This window comes from Trichogramma pretiosum, unplaced genomic scaffold, assembly GCF_000599845.2.
Source record: "Trichogramma pretiosum strain Unisexual culture from Peru unplaced genomic scaffold, Tpre_2.0 scaffold24, whole genome shotgun sequence".
Classification (NCBI taxonomy): domain Eukaryota; kingdom Metazoa; phylum Arthropoda; class Insecta; order Hymenoptera; family Trichogrammatidae; genus Trichogramma; species Trichogramma pretiosum.
In genome coordinates, this window is record NW_019641611.1 from 524,594 (window position 1) to 548,426 (window position 23,833).

General features: G+C 39.1%; 1 protein-coding gene across 3 annotated transcripts in view; it reads right to left on the reverse strand.

Moving 5' to 3' along the window:
• Positions 1–6,219: 6,219 nt before the first annotated feature.
• Positions 6,220–23,833, reverse strand: part of LOC106648136 (suppressor of lurcher protein 1) — a 168,035-nt gene continuing 150,421 nt past the window's right edge. For 2 of the 3 annotated variants that reach the window (XM_023458605.1, XM_023458606.1), the window contains 5 exons: positions 20,757–20,943; positions 20,158–20,348; positions 12,732–12,939; positions 12,337–12,611; positions 6,220–6,785 (listed from right to left, as the gene is read on the reverse strand). In XM_023458605.1, coding sequence (XP_023314373.1) covers positions 6,691–6,785; positions 12,337–12,611; positions 12,732–12,939; positions 20,158–20,348; positions 20,757–20,943 — 956 coding nt within the window. In that variant the 3' untranslated portion in view covers positions 6,220–6,690. The remainder of the gene's footprint in view (positions 6,786–12,336; positions 12,612–12,731; positions 12,940–20,157; positions 20,349–20,756; positions 20,944–23,833) is intronic. The other variant, XR_002763443.1, reaches the window with a different exon arrangement.

Genomic DNA, 23,833 nt, shown 5'->3' on the forward strand with positions numbered 1-23,833 from the left:
TTTGAATTTTGGCGGGAAAATTTTGAATTTTGGCGGGAAAAAAATTTCAAAATTTGGCGGGAAAAAAATTTCAAAATTTGGCGGGAAAATTTTGAATTTTGGCGGGAAAAAATTTTTGAATTTTGGCGGGAAAATTTTGAATTTTGGCGGGAAAAAAATTTCAAAATTTGGCGGGAAAATTTTTTTGAATTTTGGCGGGAAAAAAATTTCAAATTTTGGCGGGAAAAAATTTGAATTTTGGCGGGAAAAAAAATTTCAAAATTTGGCGGGAAAAATTTTTGAATTTTGGCGGGAAAAAATTTGAAAATTTTGGCGGGAAAATTTGAAAATTTGGCGGGAAAAAATTTGAAAATTTGGCGGGAAAATTTTGAATTTTGGCGGGAAAAATTTTTTGAATTATCAAATTTTTTTCCGCCAAATTTTCGAATTATTTCCCGCCAAAATTTGAAATTTTTTCCTCCGCAGCTACAAATTCTCGCTAGAAAAAGCGTGAAATTACCTGCCAAAATAAAGTTCCACTAAAAAGCCAAAAAAACAGGAAACTGGGTTCTGCTACCGAATTCGTGTAATTTAACAAATTTTCCGATATTTTACCTTAGTTTGTAATGTTATATAAAAAATGCAATATGTATTAAAAATGCATACAAGTGCATGAGAAGTTGAAAAATAGATACCACTTATTTTATTAGACCTTCATCTGCATTGTTTAACGAATACCAATATTTTTATAACGATCGATCAACTCGTTTTTCGAAACTGTTGATACAAAAACAATAAACTGAGTACGCCACTGTGAACGCAATTCAATTATGAATAAATTTAAAATGCTTACAATTTATTTCGTAAATCGCTATCAACTGATTAACGTCCAAAATGACGAAAGGTTTCGTTTCTAAATGACGCGATTTTTTCCATATTTTGAGCCTTACAAAGACTTTTTACATACATAATTTTACACACATGACAAAAATAGGTCGCAAAGGTTGCAGTTATGGGTTTTAAAGTGAAACTTTGTTAGGCGCGTTGGGTATGAGGTTTGATTCCCTAAAAATCGTACGATGTTATATAACTTTGTTCGTCTCACATTTGTTGGAAGAAAAATACGCATAAGGGCGCCTACATTACCTTTTCAGTTCTGTACGTAGATAATTGCTGAGGCAGCCTCGACTACAGTAACTCACGGCGCTCGGGCCCTAAACCACGCTGTGCCGATAAGTGTTAAATGCCCTTGTATCTCATAATACTAAAATTAGATGTCTATGGACAGCCATCAGAAGTGAAACTTCTATAAAATTAGTTAACTAAAACATCGAAATAACAAAGAAGAAAAATCTTGATCAATTTGATAGAAAATAAAGTAAAATAAAGTTTTGAAAAAAATTAAAAAAAAATCTAAGTTCAAGAAAGTCAAAAATTAGAAAAAGTTGAATAACATTTAAGAGAAAATTCAACCAAGGAAAAGGACTCCAAAGTTTCACTTCTGGTATTTTCCCATTCAACTTTATTTCAGCAAAACGAGTAACCCACTCGACCCAGCTCATGTAGATATTAAATAATTATGAAAGCAAACCCAAGTAGTCTGAGCAAAATCTAGCTTATATAGATTTTAACTAATCAATTTCGCAACACTTGCCCAGTTTTTTGAGTACTTGATACTCGGTGCTAAGTTTCTGTGTAATTAAAAAATTTTTTCCGAATTACATCAGTTTGAAAGAAACTTGGAAAAACTGCATAAGTAGTGCATCCAATTACACCCAAGTGCATTCGGATGTCAAACTAAAAGAACAGTTGCCCGGTTGCAAATTTGTGTGTAATAAAAAAATTTCCCCGTCAAATTACATAAATTTATTCAAAGTTATTAGAAAAAATGCATAGAAGAGCATAAGAAGTTGAAAAATAGACACCATTTATGTAATTAGACCTTCATCCACACAGCCTCCAAAACTTCCGAAATTTTCATAACATATCAATAAGTCAACCCGATTTTCCGAAACCGTTGACACAAAAAACGATAAAAAACACGAAGCTAAAAGAAGACGACTTCGCTTCGCTCAGCATTAATTAAACTAACTCTTTAGCAGCTCAAGTTGATTAAATAAAATATCATTATTCTATAATGATCGTGGTAATTTCAAATACAAACATTTTCAGAGTTTTCATTAAAATATACTGAGCTTGCAATTGATTTACAAAACTCGCAGAAACTAAATGTTTTATCTGGATAAGTACAATCGGGACAGAAACTAACCTACTGTTCTGAGAAAATATCGACGAAAGTTTTAGTTTCACCCAAGATACTTTTGAATTATATAAATAAAGAGTAAGCTAGCATAATGTTTCACTCGATTTTTCATTAAAACATTGTAATGATATATTTTAAGATAAAATCATGAATATTCATAAAAGTACTTTTTTATTAACTTTATATCTTTTTGACCTTAGCCAATATTCTTATTTTCTTATTCAACTAGTTCAGGGCTCTCAACCATAAAATTAATCGAGATTTGAATGTTTTACAGAATTTTTCTCGGCTCAGAGATTTGAAATTCATGGAAGGCTTTTGAAGTGAAAAATATACATTGCAAGAGGCTCTTTAAGTAGAGAATTACTATAATGTTATGAACGTTATGCAAGAATGAATTTGTATTAAACACGTTTCTTTACAATAAAAGTGAAAAAAGTATCGCAGATAAGTACGGTAAACAGTTTCCAGTCAGCGCAGAAGATGTCGTTTATAAAAATTGAAAATAAGCAAAAAAGAGTTAATAAAAAAACTAGAAATAACATTTATAGGTTGGCTTTCATTGTAATGATCTAAAAAATTCAAAATTTTCAGTATTGACCTTATTTATATACTTGCCAAGATTTTTTTCTTCAAATAACACACTCAATATATCGGGCAGTTTCTTGAAGGGTCCATCGAATCGCTGGAACTTGGCGAACAGAACGCATAAGCGAGGTCGTAAAGTCAAGAGTAAGAATCAATTTCGATGATTTAAAGTTGCAAAGAAGCGGTCGTTGGCTTTTCGATTTAACGGAAAAACGGCGGTCATGTTTCCTTTCTATTTAATTTTTATTCCTCGACTTTATTTACCTCCGCTCTGTACTTTTTGCCGAGCCATTGGGAGAGCAAAATTATTCGGTAAGAGGTCGTTCCAATACGCGCGTATGCCACGCGCGCGCGACTCCGCTGCTATAATTCTCCTTCCTTCGAATAGGTGATGTTAGATGGCATGTGAAAAACTCCTCGGCTGCTCTTGAGATTGTATATATACGTTTTTCATTGCTCTTTTGTATGATCGTTGAAAACAAATTTTTCCCTCTTTATCATGATATATATAATGGCATTCTGGCGGCTTAATGTTACTTCTGGGTGTATATAATCATTCATCCGGCTCAAACCAGCCATATGCTTATTTAAGGATGCGTATGATATGAAATTACAGCATAAATTTTCAATTGTATTTTCATATTTTCGTTTAATAGTGCACATAATCGATACAGATAAAAGATTATGACAAATTTGTTTTTCATATTGTTTCGTAGCAATTACGATAGTGACAGACAATCAAAACAGATGCTCGTTTTTCGGCTCGTTTTTGCATAGTATATACATTAAACAATTTTTTCCTCTCTAAAATCTTACAATTTGAACCTTTCACTTTACTTTGGGGTAATGAACATTTGGCTTTGCCGCTTTGTGCAACAAAAAATTCATTTCTGATATTATTACGCTATGTCAATTTGGTTTAGACGTAGACCCATATACATACATGCACACTAAAATCACGTAATTCACACGCAGGTAAAAATGACTGGACAGTTCAGCTGGCCTCTTTTATTATTAACGCAACTATTATTTATGTTTTATTTTGTAACTTTACAACTACGAAGACGAATATTTTACAATATTTATATAGCTTATGATGTCATTTTTGTTTGTAATTGTCAATTGCATGCACTCCTTACACAAATTTTATTTACTTTCGAATAATGTACTCATTGATAGTTGAAGAAACTTAATCACCAAAATAATAAAACAAAGGTATCAACAGCTTTTAAAAACTATATGTCAAACATTAATTAATAGATATTTATAATGTAACAATTCATTATAGTCACGCTTAGCATCATTTTTTTCCGTCGTAACTTTCAGATTCTGAATTTATCCAGACTTTTATAATGTAAAGTATATTTTTTATAATATATGTGTGTAGTGTAGGGTGATTATATTAAAATTTAAGTTTTTCCTATTTTATACAAATGTGAATTTTCACCTACGCATTAATATTACGGGCTACATGTAGCTTCTCAATATTTTTTGTTCTCAGTAAATAAACAGCAAAAAATGAGAGTACGATTTTTTCGGCACATACTTTGTAGACCAAACTCATTTTTCCATTCTCTTTATACACGAGTTAATGGAGTTTGAGTATGATGATTAAATAAGGATTTTTTTTCTGAAAAACTTCATATAAAGCTCACAAAGAGGTATGTACGTATACATATCATTTTATTTTTACAATTGTTTCAAAGAAAACTTTAAAGATAATATTTGAATTAGTAGCACAGAAAAATGTTATGTATTAATTGATCAGCTCAATGGTAATGAATAATGATTTCATTAAATATTATCTTAAGGATGCTGAAGTACCCGTCAGCCCATCAAATTCAGTTCAAAGAAACATCAGACTGTCAATATCATTTGGTATGTGAAAAATTCGAATAGTGACATTAAAAAAGTCTTGTATAGAAGTATTAAAAGAGTATTAAAATGTTCTGTTGGGCTTTTAAAAATTTTTTTTCAGTTTACTCATCACATGCATGTATTTAAAAAAATGTAAAAGATACGTTTATTTCAGCCCGGACAATTGACGTGTTATATCTTTGTAGATTTTTTTACCAAATGCCAAAACGAATACAAGATATTATTGCAGAAGTGTAAGTAATATTCAGTTGTATCTATAGTACGTGACGTTATATACAATTTCAGTTTTAGCAACGATCACATACTGCGCAGTCGAAATATAGTGAAATGTACATAATAAAAGTATTGAAAATATATTCACAAAGAAACTCAAATTTGCAGTACACTTTTCCTTCAAGAATTTCATCATCAGTAAGCGTCAACCTTTTTTGACAGATCATAGTAATCTTAAATCACATAGCTGCCATCATATTCGTAATACATATCTCTGTAAGATGTATTTCTTTGCAAACATGTGAAAAGTTGACTTGACTATTACTATGCGTCGACTCGAAGCCAATAGCTGTCAGAACGAAAATTTTTTTATACTTGAAATAATCTTTTCTTTATGGAAATAAAAAGGGCAAAGAAAAAAATATTTTAGTTGCAAGTATTATAAAATTTTCCCTATTACAATATTGAAGTTTACTTATTTTTTTCAAATTGATATTTCTTTAAACATGAAGCGGATATTAAATTAGTTAAAAATAAGCCAATGCAATACAATAATGCATAGAAAATGAACTGACCGTTCATACACGAATTATAATATCTTTCAATTTCATATTTCCCCCGATCTTTTCCAAATATCCAAATATTCAAGAATAAAAACTTTATTTCCTTGCTTCAAGTAAAATAATTTTGATGTTAGTTCTATACCAAGAGGATGGATGGCAACATGTTTGAAAGATACAAAATATGTTCGTTTATATTTTTGAATACTACGGAAAAAAATTTTATTTAAGTAATAACACATCGTAAATTTTTTCTTCTTTGTTATTATAAGTTACTGCTCGTGGTGAAACTTCTAACTCTTTTTGAAGTCATATTAGCTTTTACACACAAATGTTAAGTTGCTTGTATTTAATATGCCATGATTATTTTTAAAAAGTTCAAATGATTAAAACTCTATAACTTCATTTCAATTAATAAATATAACATGACATGAATTGAACAGAATTGAATAGAATTGAACAGAATTGAACATATTAGTTGATCATAATTCATCTAAAAAAATGTAAAATTTTTTAAACATCTCGTTTTTTCGAGGAACCCTCAATTCAATCTACACAAATAAATTAAAATTAAAGCGAGCAAAAGGCATTAAGAAACTCTGAGAAATTATTTTCAAATTCGTGAAAATTATGATAAATTAGCTCGTAAAAAATAATTTTGTGCAAGCTTATTTGTCAGACGAAAGAAAATTGAATACATAAGTCCTTGAAAAGTTATTTAAAAATTAAATCAATCAATATTTACTGTTGTAAATAAAACTGATGCATAATTTTTAAAAGTTGTGTGTTCAGATCAGGTAATGTATTGAATATTTCTCTCAGACCATACAAGTACTCAATTTTATTATATACGAACACAATGATTTTTTTTACTCTTTCTCTCCTGTCGTCCACCAAATCTGCAAACACCGAACAATTGGATTTTTATTTGTTTATCAATATATTATATTATGTACAGAATAAAATGCCTCTATAATATATATACACATTATCTTACTCCATTCATTGTACAACAAAAATGCATGAGCAAACACAGGGGGTGATATTTTTTTCTCCTTTTATCTCATACAACATCTACATTTTCAAATAATGTCTTGTCTCTCACTCTTCTACTTCGGCTGCGTTTTTGATTCGTGTACACATTGTTTTTTTACGTCATCCAGCCTGCACGGAGATGAATTGTCATAGTGCTATGCATGCATGTCATAATCAGTAGGCTATTTCATTCGTCATCGGCTGAAATTGGCCTGGCAGAAGTGATAAAAGAACGAGTGCCATCAGCGACGAGAAACAGCAATAATAGCCTGCAACACAACGTATAAAAGTACATTTACACATTTGAATGATGCGTCGTTTTTTTTATGTGTAGGCAAATGCAAAAAAGGAGAACGCTTAATGAATCGTGTTATGCAATTACTGAATGGAAATCGGGCGTTAAATACACATCGTTCGAAATCTGTTTGTCTAGAGCGAGCATGAGGAAAACTTTCGGTTCCAATATAACACACATCAGATGTATCACACGAGTAAATACACCGCGCAGGCAACTCGAGGCTTCGACGAGGTAATTCTATTCTATTCTATTTGTACATATAATATTGTAAACGAAGTAGGAGCGCGAGCAGCATAAGTGGGTGCAGAAGATGTCGGGGAGTATAAGATTAACGCACGCAGCAGTGCATTGTTTGGCGCAAAAGTGCGCGCAAAGCTCGTGAAGCGTGCACGTTATGGAGCTTTATGTGCTCGGGGAGCTCGAAATTTTCAGGCTTGTACAGACGCCGCTGCACATCTACATACATATAGGCTATATCACGTCAACTGTAATAGGCCAAAAAAATGAAATCTCACACTCTTGAAAATTTCCAAACGTGTTTGTTGGTGCAGTTGCTAAAACCAGTTTGAAAAGTTTTATTTTGGTCTTTGATAGAATACATTCCAATATTACCCGTTTTTTAAGGAGATGATCAAAACTATTTTTATACTGTCGTACTATTTTTTCATTCTTAAAGGGTTTTGAATTTTACCAGCTAATATAAATTCTTCGTCAAATTTTACATAAAACATCATTTTTTCAATAGTTTTTTCATAGTCACCCAATAAAAGCAGAATAAAATTTGAGAAAGAAAAGTTCAAATTCGAGAGTGTAGATCCTAGAGGCTCAAATTTTGGAAATTTCCATTTTTCAATGTACTCTGTACGGGTACTTACTTATTTTGAGATTTCATTTTTTGACATATCACGCTTCACGTGATACAGCTCATATACATACGCGTGTATTACTCGCTTCGAGTATGTGTAGCTTTACACGGAGCTCGCATTATCTCAATCCTTCGTACGCTTGATGATGCTGAAGCCTCTGCAGCAAGAGAGAGAGAGAGAGAGAGAGAGAGAGAGTAAAGGGCCCCGAAGTTTGGTACTTGGCTTCTAGATCTTTCTCGTGGCTTTATCAAACTTGCAACCTTATTGTCTTAAGGTCTTGTTTGATCCTTCGACTGTGCGCCTCCACGTAAGTGCGTGCATGTATTTATGCGTTGCTGTCAAAATCGACGGGGGGAGGATCGCGCCGACAAGTATTATAATGTTATACACGCGCTTGCAACTAAGCTTACCTTTGATTACATCTGCATTAGTCGAAAGTTTGGTACGCGACGTGTATTTGAAAAATAAATAAATAAATAAATAAATAAATAAATAAATAGTCAAATCGCAATTCATTCAATTTTTATTTAACGAGACAAGGAAAAAATCATTTTTGCTCACTTAAATCGCGATCAATCATACATACTTTTTCCTTTGCCATGCACGCGCGTCTACGATCGAAAGTTAGACGGCGTTGTCGGAAAAAAGGTCGATCATTCTTGACATGCAAGCTTTCGCACCCGCTGCGGGCCTGTCTGTGTGAGATAGAGAAACACGAGTGCCATCAAAAATCTCTTTGCTCTCTCTTTAAGCGTGCGCATAAAAGTCACTTGCTTGTTGAGGAAGAAAAAAAAAAAAGAAAAAGAAGAAAAAAGCTGAGCAAGTGTGTAAGCTACATATGTATACTTATGCGGATGAAGCAACAGCGCACAAACAGTTACTGGTGAACGTAAAAAGCTACTTATAGAACGGCATCGCTTCGACTCGATGGTGTCCCCATGAGTGTACTTAATTTTTTGTTAACTCAATTGGTAATTGTATAGAAAAGTCAAACTTTTTGTTAATACTAGTCAAATACTAGCATTTTTAGTCTGCACAACGTGCTTGGATCGAGCGTTAATGGATACATAAAATTATTTTTATTGCTTTCTCGCAAGTTTATATGGCGCACGATAATTCGAAAAATTCACGATGCTTTTGCTGGGATAATTAGGATAGAAAAGCTTTCAGTTTGACGACTTGCAACGTTTGTGACTCGCAATCAAAAACAAGTCTTAAGAGGCATATTAAAAAGACAAATAAACTATTTGATTCGATCTCTTCCGAGTTATCGTCCAATTAGTTTAATTTTTCCTCGATGTGCGTATAAAGCAAAGCAAAGTAGTGAAAATAACCGATGCTCATCTCTTTCTTTGGTGCGCTTGAAAGTCCATTGTTCCGTGTCGCGCGCGCTCGCCCGCTCGCTCGCTCGTTCGTGGGCGCTTTTATGTATAGCTCGGGCGCGTGATAGAAGAGATGGGTGACATTTTTCCTATCGCTCATTCTCTCTCCCTCTCTTTGGCCATTAACCCTTTTCAGGTTGGTTTTATCGCGAGCGCTTTATGCGCGTTAATTACTTCTTTGCCAGCCCATCACGAGAGAGGGAAAGAGACTCTTTGCGTCCTGGTCTCGCTGGGACATACATCACGGATTTTGACTAAAGGACTTATTTATTTTTTGATGCTCGATAAAAAATAGCCTTCGTTTAAAATGATCCTCGGCGGAGTTAATTTTCCCGCCCGGCTATGCACCGACGAACAACTAATGTCTTTTTTCCCAACGTTACATAAAAATACGTTCATGCAAATTTTTTTATTCTCGTCCGACGTAGCTGCACTCCATATACCTAAAGCTAGCCGTGGTCGAGCTGCGCTTATATAGACACGTTTGTCCATGCAATATTTCTCTTTCCTGACAGTCGTTTAAGCAATAGAGTAAAATCAAAAACTACTCGACTGTCGGTCACGACATCGGACACGGAAATAACTACTGTCGACGATGGTGGGCGAGGCTTTCGTTTCTGCTAGCGCGCGCGCGCGTACGACTACGGCCACCGCTTGTTAAACTAAACGTATACGGATTTATTGGAGACTTGGAATCGTCACGATTTCGTAATGGATGTATATACTATATATTGGATTTTTTCTTCGGGTTTGTTATTCGAGTAATTTTCGCTCTTTTAAATGATCAATCTTTTTTTTTCATTTCATTCCGGTTCGCTCCAGAAGCAATTATTCTAGTTTTTGATTGATTTTTTGTTCGAAAAATCTAAAAAATTATTCAAATTTTAGTAAAAACAAAAATTACGTAAGAGTTTACGTTCTTTAGCATTGGATATGCTCCGCAGTAAAAGTCTCCTTGGCATAACTTTTTTTCTCGTGCCTACTTTCGATAGAGAAAAAAATGAGCTCATCGACGTACCGGGGCTGAACGCGAACCGAGGACATCAAGCGCACCGAAAAAAATCAGTTCATAAAAATATAGTCGATACGCCTAATCTCGAGTTTGGGTATTATAAGCCCGCGCAAAAAACGCAGTCAGCACGCTTCTTTGAGCAACACCTGGGCTTGAAAGTGCACTCGGTGGGCTACCGGCAGTCCAGTCACTGTGCCGCCATTCGGCGCATTAGCTATTCACTAAGTTCAGTCACTACGCTTTTATTCTCTCACTTTACCTTGGTTTGAAGTCTCTTCCTTTTTTTTCTATTGCTGCGCAACATCGTCGGTACTGCGGGAAGTCGTATAACCCATTCCTGCAATACCGTGGCAAGCCGCAGCTTTTAACCAACAACCTAGAGGGCATCGATAATGCCCGGGAAGCTAGCCTACATATACGCGCGCGCGTAGCAGTGCACTATACGTGCTGCAGTCTGCGAAATTTATGGCACGTATATATACGAGTAATCGATGCGATACGTATATAATATTATCTATAAGCATACAAGCTCATGGCTCGCGTAAATGTCTCATGTATATGATACGCCCGATGAATATAACAGTCGCGGACTGTGGCGGTGTAATAATAGAGGACGAAAATTTGACGATTGGATGATTATTTTACAGAGAAAGATTGGAGATGGAAATTTGAATCCGCGATAGATTACGTAAGTAATAGAAGCAAAAGGCAGCGCGCGGCTCATTGTTCAAAGCACAGAATCGGATCGTGGCAAGTTTCATCGAGCCATTACCGCGCTTGTATATTTATACATGTGTGCGCACATAATAAACACAATTGAAGTGGAAAAAATGGTTCTTTTGTTATACGCGGTCGTATACGCGACAACATACACGCGCACATGCACATAGCCAGGAAATGAAAAGAGATTATATTATGTACCATGTATGCAGTGGAGTATACACGCGCATGTATATTGTATATGTACATGTACGTATATATAAATGTGGCGAAAGGGGGAATGGGGAGCGTAGGCCGCCAATATTGATGGAACGATTAATTCGCTGCATTGAGCTTGCACGTATAGCTTCTTGCGCTGCGTTGGCTCCATTTTCATTTGCAAATCGCGCATACACACTCGCGGCTCTCGCACTTTGTACCTTATAATGCGAACGCGTACACGCGCGGCGCGCATTGTTGTTTAGCCCCAACAGCTCCGGGTCTCTCTCGTTTATGTAACGCAAGGTGGCAGAGAGTAGAGTTTTCAATTTCAAGAGTCGCAACACCCTCGCAGCTAGCAATTTTATTATTATTATTATTATTATTATTATTATTATTATTATCATCATTCCGCGCAATCGTGGATTTGTGAAAAATAAAATCTTCAAGATGTGGAGGACGTTAACGCTTTCATAATAATAGCCCTGTTTTCGCTTTGAAATATTTCGCTAAATGTATCGCAGGCGCTTGCACGACGGACGCGCGTGCAAGAGGCCAAAGTTCTGTTTGTACAAAACGCGCGCAGAGTAATGCGCAAGATTCGACGAAACTTTTTGCAACTCGCGAGAGAGTTACAAACTTTTTACTAAAAAGTCTGTTCAACTCGAGAGAGGCTAACATAGAGGCGCGTGTATTTATACACATAGGCATGCGTTCCTCTCTATGCAAGTTTCATCGAGAAAATATAGTTAAATCATTTGTACATGCACGCGCGGGCCAGGAAAAAAGGCTTAACTGTCGAATGATTTTCAACTTGAGCGAGTAGTAAAAGAAAAGACCTGCGAGCATTTGAACAAAGTGCATTAACTCGGCTTGGCGTGCAGAAACTCGCTCGCGCAAAGAGAGAGAGAGAGAAAATGTATATATCTCGACAGAGAGATTTCTCATCTTGGCAGCAGGCAACGCGATTATTCGTCATAATGAAGATTGAATATCTTACTCGAGGCTTCAGCTCCTCTTGCGTATAGCTATAGGTTGCGCGCGTGAAATAAAATTTTCCATGTGCAAAAAAATCTGCTGCCTCTTCACTTTCTCTCGTTGCGCGCGTGCGGGCGTAAGTAATTTATCTTGGGATTTTTGAAAACGAGCTCGCTGCAGTTGCAGCTGCAACTCGGCGGCCGATCCATTGCGAGATCGCGAAAATATCATGTACGCGGCTATTATGAGGTGGTCTATAGTCGCAGCTTGTGGCGCGCGTCGATCAATGGGTCGTAATCAAAGAGCCAAAGTTTATTAAGCTGCAGCTAGCTGCGAAACTTGCTCGCGAGCTAGCTCGGTTCTTACCGGCCTGAGGAGTAGTCGAGTAGTCAATGGCTGCTGCGGCGCTGCTGCTCAACGGCGTCTTGACCGTATAATTGTCCTCTTCGCTGACAAACTGATAACTCGCGTTGAATCCCGTGCCATCCAGCCGGTCGTTACTCTTGAACGTCACGCGAAAGAACGAGCGATCCGACTCGACGTCGAACTCGGTCAATTGGCCGCAGTGACGCGAGTACTTGCGATCGCGCGACAAGTAATTCGAAAAGTCCACGTAGTCGCTGGCTGATACCGAGTCGCACCTATGGCACACACAAATAGATAGAAATTCAACATTCACTGCTTCAAGTTATTACAAGTATATAATTCAATATAATAAATATATTAATAATGCGAGTCATTGCGATCTTGTAAATACTCACGGCAATACGCCCTCGACGTCGAAGTAATGAAAGTGCAGATGAACTCGCTCCTTGGGCTGTCCGTTGAAGAAGTAATGGCACTCGGTATCGCGCGGATAATATCCCGGATAATTCGGCGAGGTGAACGTGCCGTTCATCGTCTCGTTGCTGTTGTACACAAAGGCGCAGGGATAGGAAAGCTCCTGCTTACCCGTCGTTATTCCGAAATCTGTAATGTCACGTATACGTGCGTCATATACATCATGTGAGCCGTCGAACTTTACAGCGTTATTGCATCAGGGCATTATCATTAGTGAATTATGCGATACACACGGAGCACACCCGATGCTGTGCCATTGTAATAAGCAGCTCCCACTGCAGCAGTAGTGATCTGTACCGGCTGCCGGAGCTTTTGCCGCAAGTGGCTCCCAAAGCTTATTCCATCAAAGCCTCCCTTTCGCGCACACGGCAAGTTTAATTCCGAGCGTAAGCTCGTGTGGTGGCAGCATTGCAGCTCTCTCTCTCTCTCTCTCTCTCTCTCTCTGTGCATCTCTTGCGTTTGTATCGCAATCTATGTACTTCATTTGCGAACATTTGCTATACTCGCATCGAGTTCGCACACCTTGTCATATTGATTTGCCCCCAAGATAGAAATTTGTACCGATGAAACTTTTTATTTAAACAAAGTCCCTCGAAATTGTTGTGAGCGTGACTAACACCGCCAATTAATTTGGAGCGCGGCGATTTTATCCTAAAGATCTAGTGGCCTTCCGCAACAGCTTGGCGACCTTAACCGAAGCCAACTTACTTTGTAACGAAATAAAACGTTGTTATAATTTTATAATTTACTTGTAATACGTGGCGTTTTAATATTCTTTGCTTGCTTAAATATATTATAAAAGCATGACTTGCAACTGGGACTCTGAAATATTCTTTTGAGAAAGAGCAGGCAAAATAAGACAAAAAACAAGAGCAATATGTTTCTCGAACACAAAAGTTAATTCAAAGGTATAAAGCTCCCTTTATTTTTCCTCAAGAAAAAATCTCATGATTTCGTTTTCTTTACTAATTACCGACGTGTATGCGCGTGCATGTATACAGGTATACATACCGAAAATTCACAATACCTCGTATAAAAACCGTCAGCAAAAGAACATTTCTTAGAGGGAGAAAGAAAAAATGCATGAGTAAGAAAAAACTAAATAGAAGCTTATCAAAGAAAAAAAAGAACAGTGACTCCTGTCTGGCTTGATATAATATAGAAGACTAAACTCGCCTACATGCATACATATAAGAATTTTGTCAAGTCCTTGTAATTTTTTTTCCATTTCGATATAGAGGCGTGCATTATATCAATGTAGGGAGAGAGCCTAGCGTTTTATGGAACGTCGCTTAGGGAATTGAAAAGGGCTCGGTCTTTGTAAAACGACTTTAATTTTGGAAAAGTCTATTCTTTTTAAAATGGATTCATAAGAGCCCGTAAAAGCAGTGCAAAATTTTCTTTATTTCTTTTAATAAACGCGAAGCAGTCAGTCAAGAGTTTCGTTCACGGTTGATTTAAAAAAAATTAATTATCGCTTACGCGACACTTTGTTATCGCGTGGCGTAGGTGCGATATTAATCTCGAATTTATTGCCGTCTTAGTTCCAAAGTAATATTTTCACGCTAACTTTCTAAAAATCATCTAAAGTTGAAAGACTTTTTTCGTCGCGGTGGTTTGCATAAAATTCAAATTAATTCCCAAAGATGTATCGTGCATTTGAATTTTAATGCACTATTAGATTTTTTCTTTCCGGTCTTATCCGCAAGTAAAACTATTCCTTTGTAATAAAATAAATTTAAGCAATTTTCAGTGTGCCACAAGGGCTGTGCTTTTTATACTCGGGGTACTTGGTTTAGCGTTTAAATAAAAAATTACTTGATTCGCAAAGCGCAGTATAGAAAGTTGAGATAAAGAGGATATATGCATACTCGGTTGTGCGGTTTTACATTTTTCCATTTGTCGGGTCGTAAGGAATGTTTAAAATAAATAAAATTTTAATGATTGCTTTAATTTTATGGATTCAGTCGCGTGCGTGGCTCATGGTATGTTATATACGTAACGTTTTCTAATTTACTATGAGGGCGAAATTCTGGTAATGTCGATCGCTATAACTTACACAAGCTCGCTTTTCATCGACGCGTACTCGGCTCTTATTTTCGTAAAAAATGCAAGAGTGTGGCACTTATATTTGTGAGTACAGGCCGTGCAACAAAGACATAACAGCTCGCGGCGAATGGATTTTTTTGTGTCATATAAAAGACCAACTGGATGCGTTCAATAGTAAAGACAATTTTAGATTGGGTCTCGCGATATACATTTTCTGATCGGAGCCTATACATGTACGTATATGTATGCGCACGATATACGCATGTACAGCACTATAACAACTGACCGCGGGCTATTTCGTTCAGTTCTTTTCGTTATACACGCGTCGCGCGCGCACTGTTTTATTTTTCCAGGCCTTTTTCCTACGTTGTTTTTCATTATACGTGCGACGACGAACGGAAAAGCTACTACGCCCGGGACTACGCGCTCGCGTTTTATACGTCAGCGTGTACTGCTGCTCTTGCTGCGTAGCTGTTGTATACATATATATATATATATATAGAGAGAGAGAGAGAGAGAGAGAGAGAGAGATAGAGAGTGGAAGAGATCTGGTGCGAGTTGCCTGCGAGCGCAACTGCATTTTTTCGTTTTCGTCGAGGCAACATTGTTGTTTCGTCACCTCCCAGACGTATAAGCTCTCGCGTGTCCTGGACATTGTTATACACATACACATACATACAGTACGTATACGTATTTACACGCTCGACCGACTTTTTCTCGCATCTTCCTTTTATAGGTGTGCGAGGTGTTTTGAAAAGGAGTTTCTCTGGTTTCTCCTGCAGCAGCAGCACAACCCGTACGTCTGGTCGCGTGAAAAGCGCAACGCGCACGACGAGTTGCTGCTACACCCGTTCGCATGCACTGACATTTTCCCAGGGAAAACGTCCCCACCTTTTTTCTTTTAGACGATTCATTAAAAAAGTTTATTCGAAACTTTGATTTTTCAAGTGAATTTCTTTTTCTCCAGCGATACTCGTATCGAAATGATATTAAGTAAATGTTGCTCTGCTCGAAACTAACGCGCTTGACAGGCATTTTCTGCAGTACGCGTAGCCTTCTCTACATTATTATATCTTGTACTGTAAAGATGTCTCTTCATTCTTGTTATAATGCACAATATTGTACGTACGGTATGAGGCAAACAGAGAGGCATCCAATTAAATGGCATACATCTACATATATTGCTCGCCATCTGCAGCTCAATGGTATAATTAATTGGAAAACTGATAATGCATGTACGCATACGCGATATGCGAAACATTCAAATGCTGTTTGATTACGCGCTTCAACTTTTCGGTCACAAATCTGGAAATATTGTCCCTGATCTAGGGAGCTCGTTATGGGGGTAGTGCACAGCTTTTGTTGCCACATGTTCGGTAAATTTCAAAGCTTCGCGAATTACAATCTAATATTCAATGTGCATTACTTGGTAAACAATGGGCGCAAGCGCGCGCGCGCGCGAAGAGTGTCTACATGAATAAATCAAGTTTCAAGTGCAGTTGATATCACTCGAGCGCGCCGGGCTGGAAAAAAGAAAGTATAGAAAAATCTCAGCAAGAAAGAAAGAAACAAGAAGAAAAAGAAGAAGAAACGAACGTGAGCAGCGGCAACGTGATAGTATAAATCGCCAATGGTCAGAATATACAAGGCTTTAAGTCGGCCAAACCGCAGAACGCGGGCGAGGCAAGTTTAAAGTCGAAGAGTAGCTGCGCTAGGAGAAAAAAAGAAGAAGAAGAAGACGAAGGAGCACAAGAGCAATACAAGGAGAAAGAGAAGGTAAGATTACCGAAGACGTATAATATAAGTCGAGGCAAGCTCGCATGCTCGGCAAGCTAAAGAGACTCTGCTGCTGCTCTTCTTCTGAAAAATAATCAAAACTCTTTTTTGATATATAAAAAAAGGGGCGCGTCAAGTCCAAGCGTCTACTGTGTGTGTGTGTGTGTGTGTGTGTGTGCGCGTGCGCTTGTCAAAATGAACAAACTTTTGCTGGCAAAACCGTGGGTATGGAACTTTGGCAATATTGCACGTGCGGTAGCGCGCCGGGCGCCAAAATTATATACTCTTCGATCCGATTTCAGCGCTAAAAAAGGAGACTGATATGTAGAATTTTACATTATTATAGGAAAGAGTAATATTAAATGATAACTAGCAGACACGTGTGCGTGCGCGCTACACTGAAAAAATGATCGGGCTGACTGCATCAAATTGTCGAGGCACAAAAACTCGGCGGTCGCACGAGCTACAGACCCACGATTATAGAGCTGCAGTAGCTCTAGATGCGTAGAGAGACTACTCAAAGTAGTGAGGAGCCTGCGCGCTCGACGCGTCGAGTAACGCATACTCGACTCATCGAGGGAATTTCACTCGGATGAAAAGCAAGCGCTGTCGCGTGTTCAGTCACCTCGCGCGATGCGCGCTCGCTTGCTCGCCGTGCTCATCTACGTTTGCTTTCTGTATAATATATATTATAATATTTACGTGTATATGAGCAATTCCGGAATTTAGTTTCGAATTTTTTGGCTAAAAACGGAACAATTTTTTTACGTTGGACGCATACTATGAACATTAGGTATTGTTCTTGAAGGTCCTAGGAAGCTAAAAAAATGCGCGAACATGAAATTTAAACATAGGTAATTTTTTTCTGGCTTGTGTTTTAGGGCCCAAAAAGTCATGTTTTCGCTTAATACGACCATTCATTCAATTTTTAAGTAGCTGAAAAAGTATCAAAACTCATTTTAAAAAATTGACTGACTACTCCATTCGATAGGAAATTTCCTCAGCTTTCCGATGGTAGTATCAGATTTTCCGAAATATTCAATTTTGATAAGAAAAAATCAAAAATAAACCATAAAAAGCAGTTTTGCCGTATTGATTTTTTCGAGATATTTAGCTCGGCATGTTTGGTGATGATGTTTTTGGCGAAAATTGGATATACCGGAAAATCTAATAATACCATCGGAAAGCTGCTAATACGTGAGTACTGGTTTCGGCGCGCGCGATGAAATAATACTCGAAACTTCTCACATGTAGCGTCCTTCGATTTTATGAGGGCGCTACTACTCTACATCGATGCGCTGCTGCTCGATCATCGAGGGAATTTCCCTCGATGGCCGAGAGCAGTAGCGTTTCCGCGTATCGAGGCTCTGCACTGCGGCGTCGAGTGGTAGCAGCTCGAACATTTTTTCAGTGTAGATGTATGCGTACTTGTGCGCGCGAGGCTTTGGGGATTGTCGGGCGACGGGCTGCGCACGCATGAATACGTTATTATTATGCCCGAAGTTTCAAGTGAAATTCTACGTACGCCAAGGGTGTACTGTACAACACGCGAACGATCCTCGCTGCTGGATTTTAAACAGGTAATATTATACGTTGCAAAAATGAAAAGTTTTCCATCGCACGCGCGCGCGCACCCCGCGCTCGAGTTATGAAATAACAACAAATCTGCCTTTTTCGCGCTCGTGTTTTAGCAAAAAGCGCGAGAGAGCACGAGTGAGTCATGATGCATTATTAAGTATTCGAGGCTCTATATCGTTACTAGTAGCCTGCGCGTACTTGGCTGGAAAATTTTTCAACTTAAAATCTTGACAGTGATGTATATTTTTTGCCGAAATTTTCAACGCTGTGCAGAAACATTTTTTGCGTACTTGGAACGTGGCGTAGTGTAGGCGCTTATACACCCATAGGTTTGTACATAGTTCACTTGATAAATTTTACAAACCGATTTTAGTCCGAGCGATTATGTATATTATTAATGAAATTCAAACTTGGAACTGCGAGCATATTAGCTGGGGCTTGAAGCCGGCATAACTGCGAAACTTTTTATTAACGCAAAATAATTCTCATGATAAATGTTACTGCTCTCGCGCGCGATGAGTAGTGCATCGATTTTCAACAAACTGCGTTTTAAGGCTATTAAAAGTTTGTCGAGCCGAGCTCTCTTGCTTGCCTGCCTGCCTGCCTGCCTGCTTGCGAGCGCGCGCGCGTGCAGAGCTGCTTTTCCTTCTCCACGCGCGAGAGCGCTCGAAAAACGACAAAGCGTCTCAAGAATCAAGATGTATAATCAAGTCTGTCGAAACTTTGGCGAGTTTTATTAATTTACGCGACGCAGCGTGGCTAAAGAATCCTCAAACATTTGGAGCAATTGAATACACGGTAGAAATTTCATTGGACATCGGCTGCTAGAGCATGTAGACAAATATATATACAGATGTATACGGTGTGCTGTGTGAAGCGGGAGCGCAGCCGAGTTTAGACACGCGGAAATCCAAAGCGGGTCAATGCGAGTTGATTTTCAGGCCGCACAAGCTGCCTCGGGGCGTGGACAGGAGAGAGAAAGCACAGTTGATTATATACCGTATACATAATCATAATTGCCTTCGGGTTAGCGCATGCCGCCGCTGGCCCCCTCAAAGTTGCAACTATAGCTGTAAACGTCAAGGTTAGCTGCTTACGCTGGAGGTTGAGGGTGCAGGGGGATGAAGGACTGTATTTCCACGTCCACCCTATAATATAAACTCTCAGCCAGTTAACCTGGCCATGCGCATACATATTTACGCACATGGCGTGTGTAACTAAAAGAGAAGCGAGCGAGCGAGCGAAGGAAGGTGAGCCAAGTTTCAGTTTCCGGGGGGAGTGTGCAGGCTATATTGTTGCTCTCGCCCGCGATGATAGCTGCATAACTCGAGCCATTCTGCGAGCTCTGCACTCTCGATATATTATTACAAACACGCCCGAAGGAAATGCCGTTTATAAATGTGAGCGAGAGCTGCCTAGTGAATTGTTGTTGTTGTTGTTGTTGTTGTTGCTGTTGTATATAGTCGACTGCCGCCATTGACGCTGCTGTTGTTATTATGAATCGCAAAGAAGAGAAACGCGAAACATTAGCTCTCGTGAACAGCACAAGTGTTTGTGCGTGTTTTATGAGTCCGACCGAGAACAATGAAAGTAATGTCCCGCAAAAATGTATATGCGAGGCCACGAATTAATGGCAGGGCGCGAGGCAAAATCAATACGTGCGCGAGGCGCGAATGTGAAATTGTCATCGGCGAATGCGCTCTACGATCGCACGAGCTCTCTCTCTCTCTCTCTCTCTCCTCATTTTCGGGCCAATCCGACAGGCTTTATCCTGCGCCGGCAGGTAGGAGCTGCTGCATTACACTTTGGCACGGGCTTGGAGGCGCGCCGCAACGATAAGCGACTGTGCGACTATTTATTATGATAAAGTTCGAATGCGATCTCGACGCCTGACATGCCTCGACTAATGGTATTACGATGTTTTGTTGCGCGCATCATACTCACTCTCGAGAAACGAGTAAGTGGCCTTGAAACCGCGGGCGTGCCTAGATGCGGTGAGGCCGCGGAATTCCAGCAGCAGCCGAGGCCCGTTGCTCATCAGTGGCCTTGGCGCTGATTCTCCGCAGAACGAGTCGATCTTCTCCATTTTGCCGTCTATTTGCACGTAGGCCACCAGCGAGTCCGTCGATTCGCATCTGTAAATTTCAAAGCGAGGATTAATTGTCACTGTTTTTGCGAGAGAGGCTAAAAGTTGAAAGTTTCGAGTATCCGGGGTATTGCGAATCGAGAGAACTCGATCGTTGGCGAAAGGAGCGCAGCGAATATATAGCAGAGCATAGACAAGTAACACGCGCTCGGAGAAATATATATATAAAGCAGAAAGTTTCGAAAAGCTAGGGTATATATGTATAGTTTATATACACGCGGTATAGCTTGATTCGACAGCCGGCAAGTTTCTAAAATCAATGCAAGCTCTGCAAGTTCGATAAGGTTAATCGATGAGAAAATTCATTTATTCCGTCGTCGTAGGATTTCTTCTTCATGGATGGCCAACGTCGAGATTGTAATGACGAATTAATAAGAACTGAAACAGCTGTACTTACTCTTTGGTACCCTCGGGCGGTCGATAAACGTCGAATACTTGAAAAATGATCTGTATCCTCTCCTTGCCACGTCCCTGGAAGTCGTATCTGCAGCGCGTCCGAGCAGAATACGGATTCGGATAGCCGGGCGACGTGACCACACCCGATTTTGTTGTGTCGCTATTGAATACCATGTCGCACGAGGATGCTGCAGCAGAAAACAGAGGGAAAAAATAGTCAGTCAGACGTGCACAGATGCGGAGCGCAAAATAAATCAGTGTACGTTATGTATTGTTTATTGCGTCATCGGCGTGTCTTTACGGCATAACTCAATTAAGCTTTGAGTCACGTACAGCCGTGCCTTTGACTTTATATCGTCGGCGCAGGAGCTTTCGGCCTGAGAGCTTTATTGCGTATAATATAGCGGATCTTTCGAGAACGAGAGCGAGCGATTTGTCTCTTTCTCGGGAAAAGGCACGAGCTTTATGCCGTAAGAACAATAAACATGTATGTTATTTCGACTATTGCGGGCGCACGCTTGTATAGTTTCGACGCATTGTGTTAACCATCTTAAGAAGCTAGCGTTAATTAAAGCCTAGGATCGTTAGGTCGTATGTATACGCGCCTGGCTCGGAATAATCGATATATGAATAACTCATCGTGTATGAATGGCTATTGAGAAACGCTTTGTTGTTGTAAATTATACACTCACGCATACATATAGGACGCGAGAGAGCTTCGTGCCGGCTTTATATAATAATGGAGCGAAAAATACTTTGTGCACTTGTTATATTATAAGCAAGTATGTATACAAGGTAAAAACTCGACCGACTCGACGAGCGCCCGCGCGCGAAAAGCCCTGTGTATTCTCTTTGAATTAAATTTTCAGCTTTCATCCTTTGCTCGTTGCAATTTCATTTTTCTCTTCGCTCCCTTTTCTTTTCCTCTTTTTCCCCTGCTGCTACGTGTGATATTCATCGCGCATCACTCGCTCACGCACATGTACCAGCGATTCGTTAGCTATATAACATGCATAATGCAAACAAAGCAAGACTTATGACACTATATATTTTTTTCACTTCTCTTCGGTTCATTTTGGTTTTAATTTCAATTAAGCATATACTCGCTAGTTTTGTTTTATAAAAGCAAGTTCAATAGCTTTTGACGTGAAGGTTTTTTTTGTTGCTTCGAATTCTCAAAAGCCGTTACCACGCCGAGCTTCAACGAGCGCGTGTGTACAAATGAATCGAAAGCACATACATAGACGACGTGACAATAGCTTTAATTCGCAACGCGAATCAAAGAAAGCTGGTAAAAAAAGTAGAGAAAAAGTTGCATTGACAGACTTTACATCAAACAATTTATCCTCGAAATTCGCATCTATGCCAGTGCATACACACATAATGGCGCTGCGCGTATTTGTATGTTTTGATGCCAGACAGGAGCTGTTATGCGTCAGTAAGCAAGTCACTGAGCGACGTCTTTCTCAACGTCTAAGACTTTGCTCTACCAAGCCCGCACTCCAGAATACATATATTAGTGTCTCCGTGCTGTAGAGTAGCAGCAGCAGCAGCAGCAGCAGCCAAGCAGTGTAAATGGAATTGTCGCCCATATATTATTATACACTTAGCTATTATGGAGGCTTTAGTTAAGATTTCACTGCTAGAAATGCTGCTACTGCTTTGTTATAACGAGGCTCGTTATATAAACGAAATAAACTGAATAATTATCCTCGTCAAAATGCTTCATTTTCCTGTCCAAGTTATACATCTGTAGATACGAACGAATCGAAAATATCGATTTATTCAAATCTAATGTGCGAGATAGGTAGTTTCAAGTAGTAAAAACACAGATATGGTCAGTCTATAGATATACTTACACGATATACAAAAAAGCGAATATCTTTTCTTTCAGTTCAGAGTACACAGCATTGCGCGCACACATGCACGCGCACACATACCTATACATGGCGCGCAGAGAGTAGCGAGGAAAACGGATAAAGGCATAGCGCGCACAACGGCTCAACGGCTCAGGATGAAAAGCACAAAAGGATCGAAGAAAAAGAATGAGACGCCGGGTGAAAGAGATCGAAGATGCCCACGGTTGTAATACCAAAATATTCTCGCATGCTACGACGGCGCAATGTGTGTACGCGCGTTTGTGTGCGTGGACGTGTGGGTGTATGCGGATTGCGGTGTGTGCCCAGTAAGGGTCAGAGATTTATGTGCCCGTACCAGAGAACGCTCGTGAATTTTGGCATCAAGAGCGAGGCAGCAGACAATTCGTGAATCGAAAAAATAAAATACGTGTCGCACGAGGATGAAAATTAAATTTTATAATGCACGGTCCGCTGTGTTTTTGCCTTTAATCGCTACGTCAAATTCGAGTCGGATTCTTGCCGGCTCGAATGCCATTTACATGCATACGAAGTCCCAAGAGAGTACACGCCAGCGAAAACGATCCTTTGCGAAAGTGTCGAATTGGAGCCATTAGCACGGGGGATCGAAACCTCATGAGCTGCAAAAGAATATGCTTGGCCCGAGTGATTTCCTAATGCGGGCGCGAGCACGCGCGGCGATTATTGAAATCGCGTCTTTTAATCTCCGAGCTTTCTGTCTATCTCTATCCCTTTTATCATCTCTCGTCCTTTGAAGCTGTGTGCGACTTGTCCCGCATTTCACGGCAAAGGAAATTGCCCAGCTATAAAAGCCGGCCCAGAGTTTTCGATAGCCTCTGTGTAACAATGATAATCTGCATTTCTAAACCTCTTATAGAGCCGAAAAAAGCTCTCGAGAATTTCTTTTTTGCTAAAAATATTAAAATATATTGCAACAAAAGAGCGTTCCAATCAGGCTGGGCAGCAGTACAGTGATGCAGCTCGAGGTAACCGAATATTCGAACGCAAAACAAGCCGGTCGTTAAAGTTCGAGATTATATGCTTGGATGCGGCTTTATGCAGCTGCAGAGAGAAACAAGCATATAGAATTTAATAATTTCGTTTGACTACGTCCCCTGTATATACATCTTTAAATACAGCCGGTTTATAAACCTGTATAGTCGCCGCACCGACGCTTAATTAATTGAACTACACGCCAGGC